General features: G+C 52.4%; 1 protein-coding gene across 4 annotated transcripts in view; it reads right to left on the bottom strand.

Moving 5' to 3' along the window:
- The window catches only part of PRKX (protein kinase cAMP-dependent X-linked catalytic subunit), a 94870-nt gene that overhangs the window by 53296 nt on the left and 23078 nt on the right, over nt 1-18496 (bottom strand). For all 4 annotated transcript variants that reach the window (XR_007132946.1, XM_047765886.1, XM_047765885.1 and 1 more), the window contains exon 2: nt 1890-2058. Coding sequence is in view for 3 of the 4 variants with exons in the window: in XM_047765886.1 (XP_047621842.1) it covers nt 1890-2058 (169 nt within the window). In the remaining variant the exon portion in view is untranslated. The remainder of the gene's footprint in view (nt 1-1889; nt 2059-18496) is intronic.

An 18496-nucleotide genomic window follows, 5' to 3' on the forward strand; every position in this document is an offset into this window, starting at 1 on the left:
GGGGAGACAGAATTCAACTCACAACAAGGTGGACTTTTCAGAAATGGAAGCCTCACCCTAGATTTCCTGTAGCATGACCGTTACGCTTCCAGGGGGGTGAGCCTGACCCCAGAAAAGATGCAACAAGGTGAACTCAGCCGTCCCACCAGCCACGCAGCAAGACCCCCGCCAGCCGCTCCGACTCTCAGCCCTGGAAAGCACGTCGCCCACTGGCTTCTTCCCTCTTCTCCAAACTCGTGCCTCTTCAGTAACATCTGAGTCTTTTTCTTCTCCCCGCCCATTCCGTCTGCTTCTCTTCTGTGCTCTCCTCATTTCACGGCAGACACGTAACAGATCACACTACTTGGTGTCCAGAACAAACCAGAATCCAGCCACGGGGTGCACCATTTTCCTGGGAGAAGTCAACCACCGAGCACCCTCTGGGACGCACCCTGGGGTTGTGGTCTAAGACTTCCTGTATTTGGTAGAAGCCCGAGACCACTGTCACTGTCCTAAGCAGGAGGATGACTTGGCAGCAGACAAAGGAGCCCCCTCCCCTTTACAAAACATTAACTGAAAACCCTGGCGAACTGACAGCAATCCTTTCTCGGAATCACTTCTTTCAGCTCATAGAAGAGACACCATCCGTAAAAGCTTTGCTTCATCCCAGAAGAGGGTCTATGTGGATTCAGTTTCCTGACCACCAGCCGAGCGGACGCTCAGACCCGACCAGTGAGGAGTGCTGACGCCGATGTCCCAGCGCCTTTTGTTTTCATGACTCAAGCAGCATGAGACTCTACTGACCCCTCCACGTCCGCTCAAGACTGCCTTTTAGCTCCGTCAAAGGAGAGTTAGACCAGAAGTCAGCTGCCCCCCTCTGTCACTCATCCAACATGTCACCCGTCCTTACTCCAAGGAAGACACAGTTTCGGGCCCTGGGGACATGGCTCTGGTGGCGTTCGGGGGACAGGTGTATCTCCCTGCCCTGGGGGACCGGCAAGGTGCATCAAGACCATGGCGGGGGGCTTGGCGCAAGGCAGGTGCATCGCACAGGAAAGACAGGTGCTGAGGAGGTGGGCAGGGGGCGAGGGGAGGCAGAGGAAGGAGGCGGCGCTGTGGGGGACGGGTGGCCCTGGGGTGACAACGGGGCTGGCCTTCGACTGCTGGTCACTTTCCGAGACGGGACCGTGGAGGGAAGAACACTGGAAGAGAGACAGAGCCCGAGAGCCCGCGATGACCCTTTCTAGGCAGCCAAGTCGCTGGGGCCACTAAGCCCCTCGGGATTTGTAAGCAGATCGCCAGAGGGGTGAGCGGGGAGAGGGAAGGAGCCTGGAGGAGCCTAGACGGGGAGGGAGCGGGGGCGGGGGGCACCCAGGTCAGGCTGGGCTGCGGGAGGGGGCGCGGGCTGGGAAGGGGCCTGAGCAGAGAGCTGGGAACCAGGTGGACCCACGTCTCTGGCCCCCGGGTGGGAAACAGCCTTTGTCTCGGCTAGGAAACAGCGTGGGAGAGAGAGGGACCGATCTGGTCCGGGGGGGGCTCCGGGAACTGGAGGAAGATTCTGCACTGCATCGAAAAATAAAAGTCAACCAGGAGCCCGAGAAAGGATCGGCGTGGGTAAAGCTGAGCAGGGGACGGAGGTTCCAGAAAAGCCGACCAGAGGGGTTCTCCAGAGAGCTGGGGAGGGGGGGCTACAGAGGGCAGGGTGGCACTAGGGGCAGGCAACCATGGAAACAGCGCCTGCCGCTGCAGACGCAGCCCGCGGGAGGGTCAGTGGTCCTCGCAGCATCACATCTGTGAGATCGGGAGCTGAGACGTCTGCGAAGCATGACCCCCCTGCAGGCGAGCCCCACACCAGGGCCTCTCCATCCCGCCTCAGCCCGGGAGGGTGGGGGCCGGAGGAAAGGACTCACAGCTTGACCAGGAAGGGGTGGCTGACTTCCTTCAGCACGGACTTCTCGTTGTGCACGTGCTGCTCCTGCTTCAGGCGGATGACCTCCGGGATGCTCATGACCTTCAGGGCGAAGAAATGCTTGGCCTTCTTCTCCCGGACCAGCTGCACGCGGCCGAACGTCCCTGTGCCTGCAGAGGGAGAGGCGAAGTCAGCGCTCGCGGGTCCCCGGGACCCGGGACCCGAGGCCCGCACCCCAACCGCAAGAGAGCCTGGCGGCTCGAGCAGCTGAATCCCGTGTGATGTGCCGGGCGCCAGGGCTAGACGATGGAAATCCCACACTCGCAGATCACACAGCCCCCAACTGGGACAGGCCGTCATTCCTGCAAGGGAGCCATCCCAGAAAACACACACTCACAGGGAGAGAGGGAGGCGCGAAAGCCTGGTAAGTGCACCCTCTCCTCGCATCCTTTTCTCTTTAGGTTTTCTACCTCCAGACAAGAGTAACCCAAGACCCAAAACGCAAACGTACAGTTCCTAAAGCGGAAACGGGGGCGGTGGAGGGATTCATGAGGAGTCGGGGATTAGAAGAGACACACTCCTGTATATAAAAAGAGATAAAAAACAAGGACCTGTTACATAGCAGAGGGGACTCTGCTCCTTATCTTGTAATAACCTATCATGGAAAAGAAGGAGAAAAGGCATCGATATATGTGTGTACATGACGGAATCACTCAGCCACACACCTGAAACTAACACACGGCAAACTCAGCACGACGTCAATAAAAAAAAAAAATGAACTGGAAAACACAGTATCAGTAAGATAATTCATCCCATGAAAAATGTGGCCCATTCCTGCCCAGTTCCTACGTATCCCACTGCAGGAGAGTGCTGATAAACTCTAAAGTTTATTGCTACATGTCGGTAACTGTCACGGTCCTGTCCAGAAAAAAAGACAGACAAGGATCACACTGCCCTCCTCACAAAGAGGGCAAGGTTCTTTCTTTTCTACATTTATGCCAGCTAAACACACGTAGGTCCATCTGAAAAACTGCCACGGCTTAGACTCAATAAAAAACTGCTACCCCTATAAATACAAAAGGACATCAGTCAAACACACACAAGGGGAAGTCACACCCTCTTTTGTACCCTGGTGTGACATTTTCTTTTTTTTTCTTTCTTTTTTTTTTGTCTTTTTGCCATTTCTTGGGCCACTCCTGTGGCATATGGAAGGTTCCCAGGCCAGGGGTCGAATCGGAGCTGCAGCCGCCAGCCTACGCCACAGCCACAGCAACGCAGGATCCGAACCACGTCTGCGACCTACACCACAGCTCACGGCAACGCCGGATCGTTAACCCACTGAGCAAGGGCAGGGACCGAACCCGCAACCTCATGGTTCCTAGTCGGATTCGTTAACCCCTGCGCCACGACAGGAACTCCTGGTGTAACATTTCCAACCCCTTCCCTCCCACTCCTGCTCCTTCCCCGTTTCCTCTTCCTCTCTCTCCCTCCAGCCCCTCTGTATCCTCTGAGCCTCACGGTGAAGGGATCAGATCCGCCTTCTACTCTTCATCCACCTGGCAATCACCTGATGCAACTGTGAGATCAAAGATCCAAAGGAATTTTATCGACACCCAGCGAAGAGGTAAAGTCAGGGACAAAACCACCCAAATCTGTATGTGGGAGCCTCTGGGTGCCTGACACGCTGCACGCTGATATAAGACAGGTGGCTGTCTCTTCCGCCCCTGTTCGTGAAAGCAATACTGCCAAGGAAGACGTCTCCCTGGGCAAGAAGGCGTGAGAAACTGGGGAGGCACTGGGCTCCCTGGCTGGAAAAATAGGGGTCAATCCGATGAGAAACCAGGAAAGCGGAATTCAAGGATGGCTCGAGGACAGGGACCTCCAACACAATGACACAACCACCTCTGCTTCTTTTATTAGACAGGTGCAAGTGCCCTTTCTGGCACATGGCACCATGAAAAAGAAAACACAGTCAACGTTAAGCCATACCTTGGGGGGAAGGGGAGCATGTTCTATACGTTAAAATTCCCAAGCCGTAACATAAATAAATACACCTCCCAGCCAATGCAGCCAGGGAGAGGAACGCCAACAAGTCACCTTGGCTTTGAAAGGAAGTTTCCAATCATGAATATTTTATCAATGCAGAAGTAGAAAGTGATGTACAAACACGAAGAAAAGAAACTGCTCTGTCAGAAGCCACGAATGAAGAGCCCTAATAAATATTTTAAGTATAGTCTTATCAAAAGATAATTTGGAAGTAAAAATAGAATTTTATGACAGTTCGGCAGCATAGGGAAGTTCCCAGGCAAGGGGTCGCATCAGAGCTGTAGCTGCCAGCCTACACCACAGCCCCAGCCACAGCAAGGCAGCAGGAACTGGACTGCATCTGCGACCAACATCACAGCTCACGGCAACGTTGGATCCTTAACCCAATGAGCGAGGCCAGGGATCGAACCCTAAAAAGAAAAAAAACAAAACAAAAAAAGTGGAAGCGCCCATCTTTTAGCTTTGCATGGAAGGGTGGCCATGGGACCTACCTCTGCAAAAAAAGACAGAAAATAGAATTCGTGTTCTGTTGTTAAGGCTTCCAATAAATGATACAGGGGTATATATATTTTTTCCAGGGCTTGGGGATGCTCCACAGGGTCGGTTTTTTAAGAATAAATTTTACTGGCGTAGAGGTAGCTTTCGGTGTTGTGTCAGTTCGGGTGTGCAGCACAGTGAATAAGCTGTACATATCCTCACATCCACAGCTTATCAGATTCTTTCCCACAGAGGCTCTCAGAGACTATTGATGAGATTTTCCCCCCAGCTAGAAGTAGGTCCCGTCGATTTTCATACAATGGTGTATATATACTATATTTTGTATACAGTAGTGTCTATATGCCAATCCCAACTCACGTGTCCCTCACCAACATCTCTCCTCTGGTAACCATAAGTTTGGTTTCAAAAATCTTCAAGTCTGTTTTTGCGAATGACGTTCTTGTGTATCCTTTTTTTATTAGAGTCCACATCTGAGTGATCTCGTATGACGTTTGTCTTTCTCTGTCTGACTTACTTCCCTTAGTACGGTCCTCTCTAGGTCCACCCAGGTGGCTGCAAATGGCATGCTTGCATTATTTTTTATGGGTGAGTAATATTCCACCATGTATGTGTACCACATCACCGCAATAGAATATTACTCAGCCATTAAAAAAAAAAGAACAGGGAAATTCTGTCATCTGGGATGACATGGAGAGACTTGGAGGAGCTTATGCTCAGTGACATAAATCAGACGGAGAAAGACAAACATACCTGAGGAATCTCAAAACACAGGCCAATTCATACATACATAGGACCCTGTGGTCCCCAGAGGTGGGGGGTATGGAGTGAGGGGTTACAAGGTTACAAAATAAATAAACACAACCATAAATAACAAAGAAGTTAATAACAAAGTTACGAAATAAAGTCACGGGGATACAGTGCCCCTCAGAGAGACTACAATGCATCAGACTGTATGAGACGCTTGAAAGTGGCCAAGAGAACAGTTCTCAGCACAAGAAAAAAATCCGTCACTACGGGAGGCGACAGGTGTCGCCGAGGCAGATGGGGATGCTTCCGCCCTCTATGCAAAGATCCCTCTGTGGTCTCGCACGCCTGCAACGCACATAACCAACGCTCTCTGTCCAATGCGTCTCCATCCAACGGGGCAACACTTTGAAAGAAGTCTCTGAAGCATTTTGAGGCCCAGGTTTTGCTCCCTGATGCGAGAGAGCTTTCAGGAAAACATTTCGTCTCTTCCGCCCTGGCTCATCATGGAATAAAGCAAAAGAGATTCACGCGGGGACAAACGACACTCAGTGGCTCTTCCTACCCTTAAAACTCTCAGGGGAAAACCAACCACGGGGTCTTCAGCGCTTTACACACACAGCTCCTTCACTGATTCCGCCAGCTACAAAAGCCTGGTTTGGGAGCTCAGGCAGATGCAAAGCTGTTGTCTATATGAGGGATGAGCAAGGCGCGACAGAGGAGGGCCGGGAGCTGTGTTCCTCTCCTGTGACAGAGCATCACGGAAAAGAGGGTGACTGAGAAGGGCAGCGTCCTCACGGTGGCCGCGCAGGTTAAGAACGCGACACAGCGTCTTGTGCGGACGCGGGCTGGATCCCTGGCCTCACTCAGCGGGTTAAGGATCCGGCATGCCCTCAAGCTGCGGTGTAGGTGGCACATGCAGCTCAGATCCTGTGTGGCTGTGGCTGTGGTGTAGACGTGCAGCCACAGCTCTGCCGAGACCCCTAGCCTGGGAAATTCTAATCTGTGTGCCGCAGGTGCAGGCGTGAAAAGGAAAACACACACACACACAAAACTGAGTTGCTTTGCTGTACAGCAGAAATTAACACAACCTTGTATACCAACTATATGTCAATAAAATAAAAAGCAGGAAGCTCTTGGGTCTTGATTCCCATCTCTGGGTGACTATTCATTCGTTTCGCTGGAGAAATAGTTACGTGTTCCTAAAATCACGTGTCTGTGTTCCTAACAGCCTGAAATGCCCAACTGCCATCAAGAGGCTCATCAAATAACCGGCACCCGGCCAGGGTGATCCTTCCAGACGCTGAAAAATGCCCAACTCCAAGACACAGCTGGCCCTTGGCTTTCTGAGGCTCAGAACTACATTGTCTTAGGAAGGCTGGAGCACACGGAAGGGGGAAGGTCCTTCTCCTGGTTGGTCTAATGCACCGGCTTTTCCTCCAACAACACAGGAGGCTTTTGGAGTTCTCATGGCCCAGCTGAAACGAATCTGACGAGCATCCAGGAGGACACAAGTTCAAGCCCTAACCCCGCTCCATGGGTTAAGGATCCGGCGTGGCTGTGAGCTGTGGTGTAGGTCGCAGACGCGGCTTGGATCTGGCGTGGCTGTGGCTGTAGCTCCGATTCAGCCCCTAGCCTGGGAACCTCCATATGCCACAGAGTGCAGACCTAAAAAGACAAAATCAATCAATCAATCCATAAACTAAAAATAAAGAAACAAAAGAAAAAAGAAAGAGGCTTTTGTTTCCAGATAATGCAGGTGGCTTCGATTTATGGGCCATTCTGTGTCTTTTTTTAAAAAATTAGAGTGGATTCACAACGTTGTGCCAGGGTCTGCTGTTCAGCCAGGGGACCCAGTCGTACCTGTAAACACAGCCCTTTTCTGATCTCACGGTCTCTCTCAAGATGTCCTTTTTTTCCACTTGGCCCTTTTGGCTCCATCTCTGTGATTCTGATTTCAAAAAGGTCAGGCTGAGGAGTCTGACTCCCGCAGGGGGTCCCTCGAATGCTTCAGGGTCTAGGGCGGCGTGGCCGTACATGGACGGCGGGTCATACCTCTTATTCCTCTGGGGGATGCCTGGCTGATGCTCGCACCCGTGTCTGCAGGCAAGACGATGACACTGCATGACGCATGCGAGGGGGACCTCCGCCTGCCCAAGTCTGTCTCGTCTTCCCCAACATACTCACCTGTCTCATTTTCTCTGTGCTTTTATTAAAGTCCAGTTATGTGCAGTGTTGTGTCCATGTCTGCCGTACAGCAGGGTGACCCCGTCCTACACAGATTCACATTCTTTTTCTCTTACTATTGTCCATCCTGGTCCGTCCCAAGAGACTGGACAGAGTTCCCTGTGCTGGACAGCAGGCCTTCATGGCTTGTCCATTCTCAATGTCCTAGTTTGCATCTACGGACCCCCAAACTCCGCGTCCAGCCCACGCCCTCCCCCTCCCCGCGGTTCAGGTCTTCCGACGCCAGCAGAGAACAGGGAAAGGGCTCCCGGTTCTCTGGAGAATCCTCCATCCTTCCAAAGCCTCCACCACCTTCTCCAGGCTGTTGGCATTTCTCCACCACCCCACCCGCCTCCCGTCCCCCTCCACACACCCCGAAAACTCCGACACACCCCACGTCATGCGGGTCTTGCATCTGGGGAGCGGGAGAAGTAAGACCTGAGGACGGCGGACGTCAGCAGCGGGAAGCAAGCGGAGCCCACGCGACACAACCCATCTGCGCGCTCCAAGGTCCCTGCAAACAGCGCACGCCGAGCCTCCGTCTCCCTCTGTCTGTCTCTCTCTCTCACACTCACACACACACACCCCATGACAGCACAAACCGGGCACCTTCGCCTGGAGGGTTCGACAGCCAAGCACAGCTCCCCTCTTACAGGGACGGCCTTGTGCTCACAGGGAATGAAAAGGCATCTCCGGCCCCCGAGGTCACAGCAGAGGGTGGAAGAAACAGCCCAGGGGGAGGCGTGGCAAAGGCGGAAAAAAAACGCCTTCCTCTCATCAGTGGGGAAGGACCTCTGCTCTCCGAACCCACAAACGGTCCCGAGGGCAGGAAGGTCACAGAGGGACCCCAGGCAAAGCCTGGGCCCTTCAGACGCCACGTGGAAGAGCGCCCCCCACCCCCAGTTGATCTCTGAAAACCCACAAAGGGAAGCACGTGTGACAGCAAACTCCTGTTGTGGCTAGTGGGGGCTGTTTTCAATTGGTTTAAGCTGATAGGGGCTGTTTTCAGTTGGTTTAAGTTGGCACAGGTTGTTTTCAGCTGGTTTAAGCTAGCGTGCATTGTCTGCAATTGGTTTAAGTGGGTGCGGGTTGTTTTAAGTTGGTTTACGTTGGTGGGGGTTGTTTAAAGTTTGTCCCAGTTGGTGGGGGCTTTTTTAAGTGGGTTTACGTGGTTGGGGGCTGTTTTGAGTTGGTTTAAAAGCTGGTGCAGGTTGTTTTAAGTTGCTTTAAGTTGGTGGTGGTTGTTCTAAGTTGGTTTAAGTTGGTGGGGGTTGTTCCAAGTGGGTTTAAGCCACTAAGGGTGGCTCTAAGTTGGCTTAACCTGCTGTGCGTTGCTTTAAATTGGTTGAAGCTGGTGGAGAAGCCACGGGAAGATGGTTGTTTTAAGTTACCTGGAACTGAAAGCCCTCGGGAAAAATCCACAGAGAATGAGAACAGCAGGGGTAGGCTGCCACGCCAAGGACAAAAGACACAATGCTAGTCTTCATTTCAGGTCCGGGGGTCAGAGGGGTGATGACAGACCTCAGAGGGAGGCCACCTGCTCCGACTTCAGCAAAACAGGCAGGACCCTCCATCCCCCTCTGCTCTCCTCCCATCCCCCACAGCACCTTCTAAGGAAAACCCATCAAGGAACCAAACACCAGAAAGCCACCACCACCCATCCCGGCCCCTGTGCTGGGAGGGGACCCCACAGCGAGCCTGGTCCTGTTTGGGTCACCTGCACATGGTCATTCTAACCCCTCCCCCCTCTGGAGGGTCAAAGTGTGTCCCCCAAGACAATGGTTCAATTCCTAACCCCGGTACCTGGGAAAGGGAGTTTGTTTGGACAAAAGGTCTTTGCAGATGTGATGAAGTCAGGGGTCTGAGAGGGGGTCCTCCTGGATGAGGGGGGCCCTCCCTCCAAGGACAGTGTCCCCCTAAGAGACAGAGAGGAGACCCAGACACAGAGGAGAAGCCACGAGAAGACGAAGGCAGAGATGGGAGGGAGGCGGCCACCAGCCCAGGGCCGCCTGGAGCCCCCAGGAGCTGGAAGAGGCAGGAAGGACCCTTCCCTGGAGCCTCTGGAAGGAGCATGGTCCTGGGACCCCTTGACCTCAGACGTCTGGTCTCCAGGGTGGGGGGTGGGGGTGGAGTCCTGCTGTTTTAAGCTTCCCAGTGTGGCGGTTATTTGTTCACGGTTTTGCAGGCAGAACCCAACAGGCGTTTTCCTTGCTATCCCCCTTCTTTTTTGAGGACACGTTTGGAAATCAAAATTGACAGGTTTCCAAGAGACCCAGGGTTCCGTTCCCGGCTTTGCTACACTGATGCGGTTTGGGAAATGTGGGGAAATTTGCAGGCCAGCGCGGAAGACACCCCCAAACCATGCGCGGTCATTCTGCAGAGCGCTGACGAGCAGAAACTCCCAGAAAACCCAGGAGCATTCCCAGAAAGAAAAGCCCGTCTGTTCTAGAAGAGTGATGAACTTTCCAAAAGCGTTATCAAAAGAAGCCTGCAAACTGTGAGTCTGTTCCCAGAGAGGATAAGAGATGGTTAAGAATAGCAACATTTTCTGGGCAAAGGAAGCAGTGCTGGGTTTCCACCCCGGTGGGTGGGTAAGTCCCCCGGTCCTCGGCCGGGAGACGCCCCCGCCAGAAAAGGGGAATTTCTCCAGGCGACTTGACAAGAGGAAGTTTCACTGAGAAGGCAGCCCGATTCCACATTCCTTGATTTTTTTTTTTTTTTGTCTTGTTAGGGCTGCACCTGCAGCAGATGGAGGGTCCCAGATCATGGGTCCAATCGGAGCTGCAGCTGCCGGTCTACACCACAGCCACACGGGATCCGAGCCACATCTGCGACCTACACCACCACTCACAGCAACGCTGGATCCTTCACCTGAGGAGCGAGGCCAAGGATCGAACCCACGTCCTCATGGATCCTAGTTGGATTCGTTTTCCGCTGAGCCATGACGGGAATTCCCACATTCCCTTTTAGGAACTGCATTTTCATTCTGTCAACGTGTATACATGCATAACGTCCTCCCCAAAACGTGGAGGTAATTAAATGAACAGTTATGACATGAAAGTCTTGCTTCTTTCCCAAGACCTATTTTTTTTTTAATCTTTGGGATTGCAGAAATATCAAATAAGATATGCAATATCCCTTTATCCCTCGCTATTTTAGGGCTGCTCCCATGGCATATGGAGGTTCCCAGGCTAGGGGTCGAATCGGAGCTGCAGCTGCCGGTCTACCCCACAGCCACAGCAACAGGGGATCCGAGCCGCATCTGCGACCTACACCACAGCTCACGGCAACGCCAGATCCTTCACCCACGGAGCGAGGCCAAGGATCGAACCCATATCCTCATGGATCCTAGTCAGCTTCATTAAGCACTGAGCCACAAGGGAACTCCTATCCCCTTATCTTTTCCTAGATACCCCAACACTGGGGACCTCTCAGAAACACTGCACTTTCACTGCTTTATACGGCCAAGACCGTCAAGTGACAGTGTCTGACACACTTTCTTCTTGGGTTCGAAGGGAAAAGGCCCCGTAACAAAGCACGTATCCACGCTGTGAGGATGAAAGGGATGGAAACACACCATTTGAGGGCGTGTTTAAGAAGATCCATGACTTTCCCAAGCACGGACAGGGCAACCTGAAATACCACCACCGCTGGCACGACGTGTGGATCAGCATTCAGAGAGGCGTTCCCGTGTTCCTCCAGGGGTTAAGAATCCCAGGACAGCAGCTCGGGTCCCAGCCCTGCACACGGGGTTCAAGAATCTGGTGTTGCCACACCAGTGGCACAGGTTGCAGCAGCAACTGGATTCAATCCCTGGCCCCGGCGGGGGAGGGGAGGAAAAAAAAAAAACAAACTATTTCCCGTATGCAGCTAAATATTAAGGAATTGAACCGCTCACTGCACCTAACAAGAAATCACCTGATATGTTCTTCCCCTTTCAGAGATTCAGAAATAAGTCATGGTTCCCTAAAAAGGCCTGAGCTCCCACTGTGAAGGGTTTGCTCTACCTCGGATGAGATCTCGTCTTCACGGTGAGGGGCTGGTAGGAGCTTATAAAAGTAATTTTTTTTTTTTTAAAGGCTGCACCTGCGGCATATGGACGTTCCCAGGCTAGGGGTCCAACTGGAGCTGCAGCTAGCTGCAGGTCTACACCACAGCCACAGCAACGCTGGATCTGAGCTGCATCTGCAACCTACACCAGAGCTCACAGCAACATCGGATCCTTAACCCACTGAGCAAGGCCAGGGATTGAGCCCGTGTCCTCATGGATCCTAGCAGAGTTCTTAACCCACTGAGCCACCATAGGAATGCCTATAAAAAATTCTTTAAAAAAAAAAAAAAAATCACCTCTGGAGCTCCCACTGTGGAGCAATGGGGTCAGTGTCTTGGGAAGTGCTGGGATGTGGGTTCGACCCCTGGCCCGGGACAGTGGGTTAAAGATCCAGCGTTGCTGCAGCTGCAGCTTGGATCTGATCCCAGGCCTGTGAGCTCCATATGGAGCCAAAAAAAGAAAATAAAATCAACCCTATCTGGTACCCTGACGAGTATTACGAACCTCATGATAATCTTTGAGGATGCCCCGTCTCTCACATCCATAGAGTCCCCATTTTTTTTTTGTCTTTTTGCTATTTCTTGGGCTGCTCCCGTGGCATATGGAGGTTCCCAGGCTAGGGGTCCAGTCGGAGCTGTAGTTTCCAGCCTACGCCAGAGCCACGGCAACGCGAGATCCGAGCCGCGTCTGCAACCTACACCACAGCTCACGGCAATGCCGGATCGTTAACCCACTGAGCAAGGGCAGGGACCGAACCCACAACCTCATGGTTCCTAGTCGGATTCGTTAACCACTGCGCCACGACGGGAACTCCCCCATTTTTAAAAAAAAACTGGCTGCACCCATGGCATGTGTAAGTTCTGGGGCCAGGAATCGAACCCACGCCGCCACTGCAACCTGCGGCAACCAGGGATCCTTAACCTGCTGTGCCACGTGGACACCACCCAAATTCCAGACTGGACTGGAGACATTTGCTAAGGGCATCCGTAAAGAAGGTCCCCTCCTGCTCACCCACCTCTTCCGTCTGTTTACCTGGCGGTCCAGTGGCAGGAAACACCCCCCTCCCACCTGTCTTCTCTTACCTGCATCCCCCCCCCCCCCCCGCATACATAAGGAGGAAGGGAAGGATGGACAGATACACAGACAGACAGAAGCAGGGATGGATGGAGAGACACAATCAGCACAGACGGCTCCGTCAGCCTATTTCCCAAAGAGGAGCTAAAACCACATCACGACCCACCTGACAACGACCCAGAATCCCTGCCTGGACTTAATCACAGCGCACACAATGTCAGGATGGCCCCAACTCCTCCTTAAGACCTGTCATGCTTCCTGCTGTGTTCTATCTAGTCATGCACGATGGAGGATAATGTGAGAAAAAAGAACGTGTATATATATACATGCATGTGTGACTGGGTCACCTTGCTGTACAGGAGAAAAGTGACAGAACGCTGTAAACCAGCTATGATGGAAAAAAATAAAAATCATTAAAAAAATAACTGAATCTCTATAGGCAATCCTCCCTCCCTAAAAAAAGAGGAGAGGATTAAACACAGCCATCACCTGGCTTCTGGCATCCGCACCCTCACAGGTGAAGGTGCCCGGGATCTGGAAGCCACTAAACTCACCTGGCCTCCCATCCCTGTCCAGGCAGGTAACACTTTTCTTGACACTTTTTGAAATGAATGTACAGTTGATTTGCAATGTTGTGTCCATTTCTGCTCCACAGCACAGGGAGCCAGGCATTTGCAGACACACACGCCCTTTCTCACGCTATCTTCCATCTATCCCAGGACACTGCACAGAGTTCCCTGCGCTGCACAGCAGGACCTCATGGCTTCTCCGTTCTCAGTGTCCGAGTTTGCACCTACAGACCCCAAACTCCCCGTCCAGCCCACGCCCCCCCGCCCCCCAGCAACCCCACGTCTGATCTCTGTGGCTGGGGGTCTGTTTCTATTCGGCAGACAGGTTCATTGGTGCCCTATTTTAGATTCCACATGGAAGTGATATCTTACGGTATTTGTCTGACTGACGTCACTCAGTATGAGAGGCTAAGTGCGTGTGTCCTTTTGCATTAGAAAATACTCTCCCCAAATGACACGCGGCCACACCCACACATGTGCACAAAGTACGATGTATGGTTTTGTTCTTCCTTGTCTCAACTATGGAAATTCGAAACTCCATGGGGGGGCGAGGAGGGGCTTTGAAAAGCAGCTGCCCTAAGTTAAAGATTTGGCGGAGGAGTTCCCGTTGTGGCTCAGCAGGTTAAGGCCCTGATACCGTATCCACCAGGCGATGAGGGTTTGATGCCTGGCCTCACTCCGTGGGTTAAGGATCCAGCGTTGCCGTGAGCTGTGGTGGAGGTCTCAGGTGCAGCTTGGATCTGGTCGCCGTGGCTGTGGTGTAGGCTGGCAGTGGCCGCTCCAATTTGACCCCTCGCCTGGGAGTTTCCATATGCTGCAGGTGCAGCTATAAACAGAAGGGGAAAAAAAGATTTTTTTTTTTGGACCTTTATATGGAAGCATAGTTGAGTTACACGTTGCCCTTGTTTCAGGCGTGCAGCAAAGTGACTCCGTTATACACACACATATCGATTCCTCTGCAGATTCTCTTCCCTCCTAGGTGATGACGATACATTGAGTATAGTTCCCTGCGCCTGCCCAGTAGGTCCTTGGTCTCTGTCTATTTTACATACGAGACTGGGTATCTGTTAAAGGCAACCCCCTAACTTGTCTCCCAGCCACCCCATCCTTCTTCCATCTTCCGTCATTCTCGCTTGAGGCGTCAAGGCCCCCTGTGCCTTGCCCACGAGCATCCCGGATGCTACCAAAGCAGAGCCAGGCACAGTCAAGGGCCCAGTGTGGGGATGAAGAAGCCCAACCTTGCCCGAAAGGCAGGCGGAAGTTCAGGCAACAGGCCAGCCAGGGCGGAACACCGCCACAGGCGCAGAGAGTCCAGCAGGGACAGCAGCTCCCGTCCACGGGGCTCTGAGAGCCTAAGAGCATTTCAACACAGGTTCCACCCCCTCACCCCCAGGGAGCAGGGCTCCCTCCCCCACTCTACAACCCGGCCAGCCCCTGGGTTTCCAGGGAACACTCTTCTTCCTCGCCCTTCCTCCTGCACGGGATGGATGAAGACACCAAGGTCACCCCAGGACGTATGTGCTGAGACCACCACTGGGACACGTCTGACAGATCAGGACCGCGCTTCAGCCCCAAGGGTGCCTGAGGATCTGAGCCCCCCCCCCGCCACCCCCCGATGCAGCGATTCTGCAAGATGGGGACTCCAGGGCAGGTCTCATTCACCCCTAACTCGCCAGGTGCTCCTGGAGCTAGGAAGAAATTCCCAGACACCTCAGGGGAGGCTGGTCCCTGGTGGGTGGGCTCTGAGGGTCCCTCCCAAAGCCCTCCCATCATCAGTGGAACCCACACGGCCCAGTGTCGGCCGTCACCTCCCTGTACCTGCAACACTGGTTGCAAGCTCCCCTCCATTCAAGGGAGGCTAAGGTTTTATCTCTTTCAACATTTAGACGGGTGAAACTCGTTCAGGAATGTTTCAAAGAATTTAAAAAAGAAAAAGGATATATAACTTCTAAGGAGACTGAAAGGAGGCCGCATCTTAATAATATGCCCCTCTTGATGGTGATTTTTGCTTCTGTCTGTTGAAAAGGTGTTTGCAAAAAGAACAAGACACTGAGCTGCAGGCCTGGAGTGAGGGGATGAGGGCAGCTGGGGGCCAAAAACAGGGGTGCCTCTGCCTGAAGAAGTTTCTTTTTTTCCTAGGGCCGTACCTGCAGCATATGGAAGTTCCCAGGCCAGGTGTCAAATTGGAGCTGCAGCTGCCAGTCTACACCACAGCTACAGCAACATGAGATCTGAACCACAGCTGCAACCGACACCACCGCTCAGGCAACGCCAGATCCTCAACCTCCTGGGCAAAGCCAGGGATCGAACCTTCATCCTCGCGGATACTACAGTTGGGCTCGTTCCTGCTGAGCCACAAAGGGAACTCCAATTTTTTTTTAACTTTTTTATTTCTGAACTATAGAAATGTCTTACGTACACAATAGCTAAATATATGTTACCTTGATCAATTTAATACACACACATTAGACAAGGATGGCAAAATAATTACGACGCCTTGATGAAAGAATGTATTATTGTCAAACCCATCTCTTTGCCTTAAGGATTCCTCTCCACCAACGTCATATCAGAAAAGATTGTAGGAGTTTCCTGGTGGCGCAGTGTGTTAAGGATCCATCACTGTCACTGCTGTGGCGTGCATTCCATCTCTGGCTTGGGAGATTCCACATGCCAAAAAACGCAGTCAAATAAAAATTTCAGAAAGAAAAGATAATAAACTACATTATGTGACATCACTGCACCCCCCAAAAAAATTTTTTTTAAAGAAATGATTGTAAACTACATTACAGGACATCGTAAGTGGGTAACGTGGACACTTTCTTTTAAAAGTTGGATTCTGGAATTTATGGCTGCAAACAAGTTTAGACAAACTTCTGTTTTATCAGGGGGTAGGGGGAAACCTTTAGAAGGTGTTTTAAAGAACTTGTGCTGGGAGTTCCCATGAAGGCTCAGCAGTAACAAGCCCCACTAGCATCCATGAGGATGCAGGTTCGATCCCTGGCCTCGCTCAGTGGGTTAAGGATCTGATGTTGCCGTGAACTGCAGTGTAGGTTGCAGATGCAGCTCGGATTTGGCGTCGCTGTGGCTGTGGTATAGACCAGTGGCTACAGCTCCAATTCGACCCCTAGCCTAGGAACTTCCATATGCCACAGGTGCAGCCCTAAAAAGACAAAAAAAAAAAGAATGTGTGCTAAGTCTGATTCAACTTAAAACCAAGAACTAGACACTTTGAAAGGGTGAATTTTATGGCTTGCGTATCGTATCGTAATAAGCAAAATTTATCCCAAATGATGTTTGTTTTGGATAAAGTTATGAAGGCTTTTTAACTAAGCCTGGAGCCTGAACTTCAAAGATCGGTTCCGCTGAGCGCTGGGCGGGGAGGAGTGGGCTTTGTGAGATCACGCGTCTAGACAGCTCGAAAAAAACCACCAAGTAACTGCTCCCAAATGCTGCTGAGGCCAACATTCCATTTCACCGTGTCCTGCTTTAAAAGATAAAAACAGAGCTGACAGAACCACAATTCTTGCACTGACAGATGACTTACTGAGTGGTACTCCCTGCTGGCAAGGATGCGAAATGGAGAATCACAGAATACCAACCGTGCCAGCTCCAGCCCCAACACGGACAAAGGCCACACCAGGAAATGCCAGCTCCAGCCCCAACACGGACAAAGGCCACACCAGGAAATGCCTGGAATTCCCGGCCCCGCCTTCGCTTTCTCTCAGCAGATGTGCTTGGTCTTTGTATGTTCACAGCGCAAAGACGGCCAAGTGAGAGCAGCAGCCCTCAACTGCCCCCAGGGGGATGTGATCAAGTCACAGAAACAGCCCCCCAGCTCCAATGACCAACAGTGCCTCAGCAGGTTTCTCCACCTCAGCATGATGGACAGTCTGGGTTAGAGGATCCTGTGTGCTGGGGGTGTCCAGGGCACTGGGGCGGGGGGCGGGGGTTGACCCACCGCAGCCCAGCAGCAGCCCCCTTTCTGCTTGTGTGACAATCGCGATGTCTCCAGTCATTGCCAAGTGTCCAGAGAAAACAGCAATGCCCTCGGCTGCAAAACAACTGCTCCAGAAGATGGGAAAAGGATGGATGGATGCATGGATAAAAGACAGATGAGAGACAGGTGGAAGAAATAAAAAAAATACTAGGTAGATGCATGCATAGATACAAAGATGCTTTATACACGTACACACATACACCCATAATACACACAGAGCGATAGAGAGATGACGGAGAAATACAGACAGATGTAAACGGATGACACAGATGATTGAGACGGATGAGAGAATAAACAGGGGGTGGCTGGACGGATGGATGGATCAAAGATAACAGGTCAGTGGAAGACAAGTAACAATGACGACGGAGAGATACGGTAGTGAGATGACAGACGGACAGAAGACAGATATAGATACATACATAACGGAGAAGAGAGATGACAGATGACACGGAGACGACAGAGAAACACAGAGAGAAAAACGGATGAGATGGATGACAGATTACACAGATAGGAGACGGACACATACACGGAAGCAAAGAGAAAACTAAAGGAAGATGGATGGATGGATGGATGGATGGACGGACAGGACGGATGCACGGACAAAGAGACAGAGCCTCCAGAAGCTGGAAGACATAGGAAGGACCCTCCACTGGAGCCTCTAGAGGGAGCTCAGCCATGGGACGCCTTGACCTCAGACACCTGGTCTCCAGGATGGGGGAGCGTGGGTGCCTGTGGTTTTAAGCCCCTCGTCTGCTTATCTGGATGGAAGTCTGTTCTGGGAAGAACCCGATCTTATCTGGAAACAGGGTCTTTGCAGGTGTGAGGAAGGGAAGGGTCTGAGAGGAGGTCCTCCTGGATGAGGGGGGCCCTCCCTCCAAGGACAGGGTTCCCCCTAAGAGACAGAAGAAGACACCCAGACACAGAGGAGGAGCCATGGGAAGACGGAGGCAGAGACGGGAGGGAGGCGGCCACCCGCCCAGGGCCGCCTGGAGCCCCCAGAAGCTGGCGGAGGCAGGAAGGACCCTCCCCTGGAGCTTCTCAAGGGAACCCAGCCCTGCGACACCTTGACCTCAAAACATGTGGTCTCCAGGGCTGGGCAGAGGATGGAGATCTGCCGTTTTAGGCCACCTGGCTTCTCACGGCTTGTGACAACAGCCTCAGGACGTTAACGCAAGGGACCCCGTTGATATCAGGGCAGACAGACACCCCCAAAGGCAGTGGCCGCCAGCACCCAAACAAAGGTGTAGCTCAGAGCCGTGCCTTTGGGAGCCACCAGCTGCAGGACGACAGCTAAAGTCACAAGGATGGGCAAGTTCCCCCTTCGGACTTTGAAAAATCCCTCCTTGAAATGTCCAGCCGTCCTGCGAGAAGCTCTTCATGTTGCTCCTTCACTGAAACATCCT

Source organism: Phacochoerus africanus, chromosome X, assembly GCF_016906955.1.
Source record: "Phacochoerus africanus isolate WHEZ1 chromosome X, ROS_Pafr_v1, whole genome shotgun sequence".
NCBI lineage: Eukaryota > Metazoa > Chordata > Mammalia > Artiodactyla > Suidae > Phacochoerus > Phacochoerus africanus.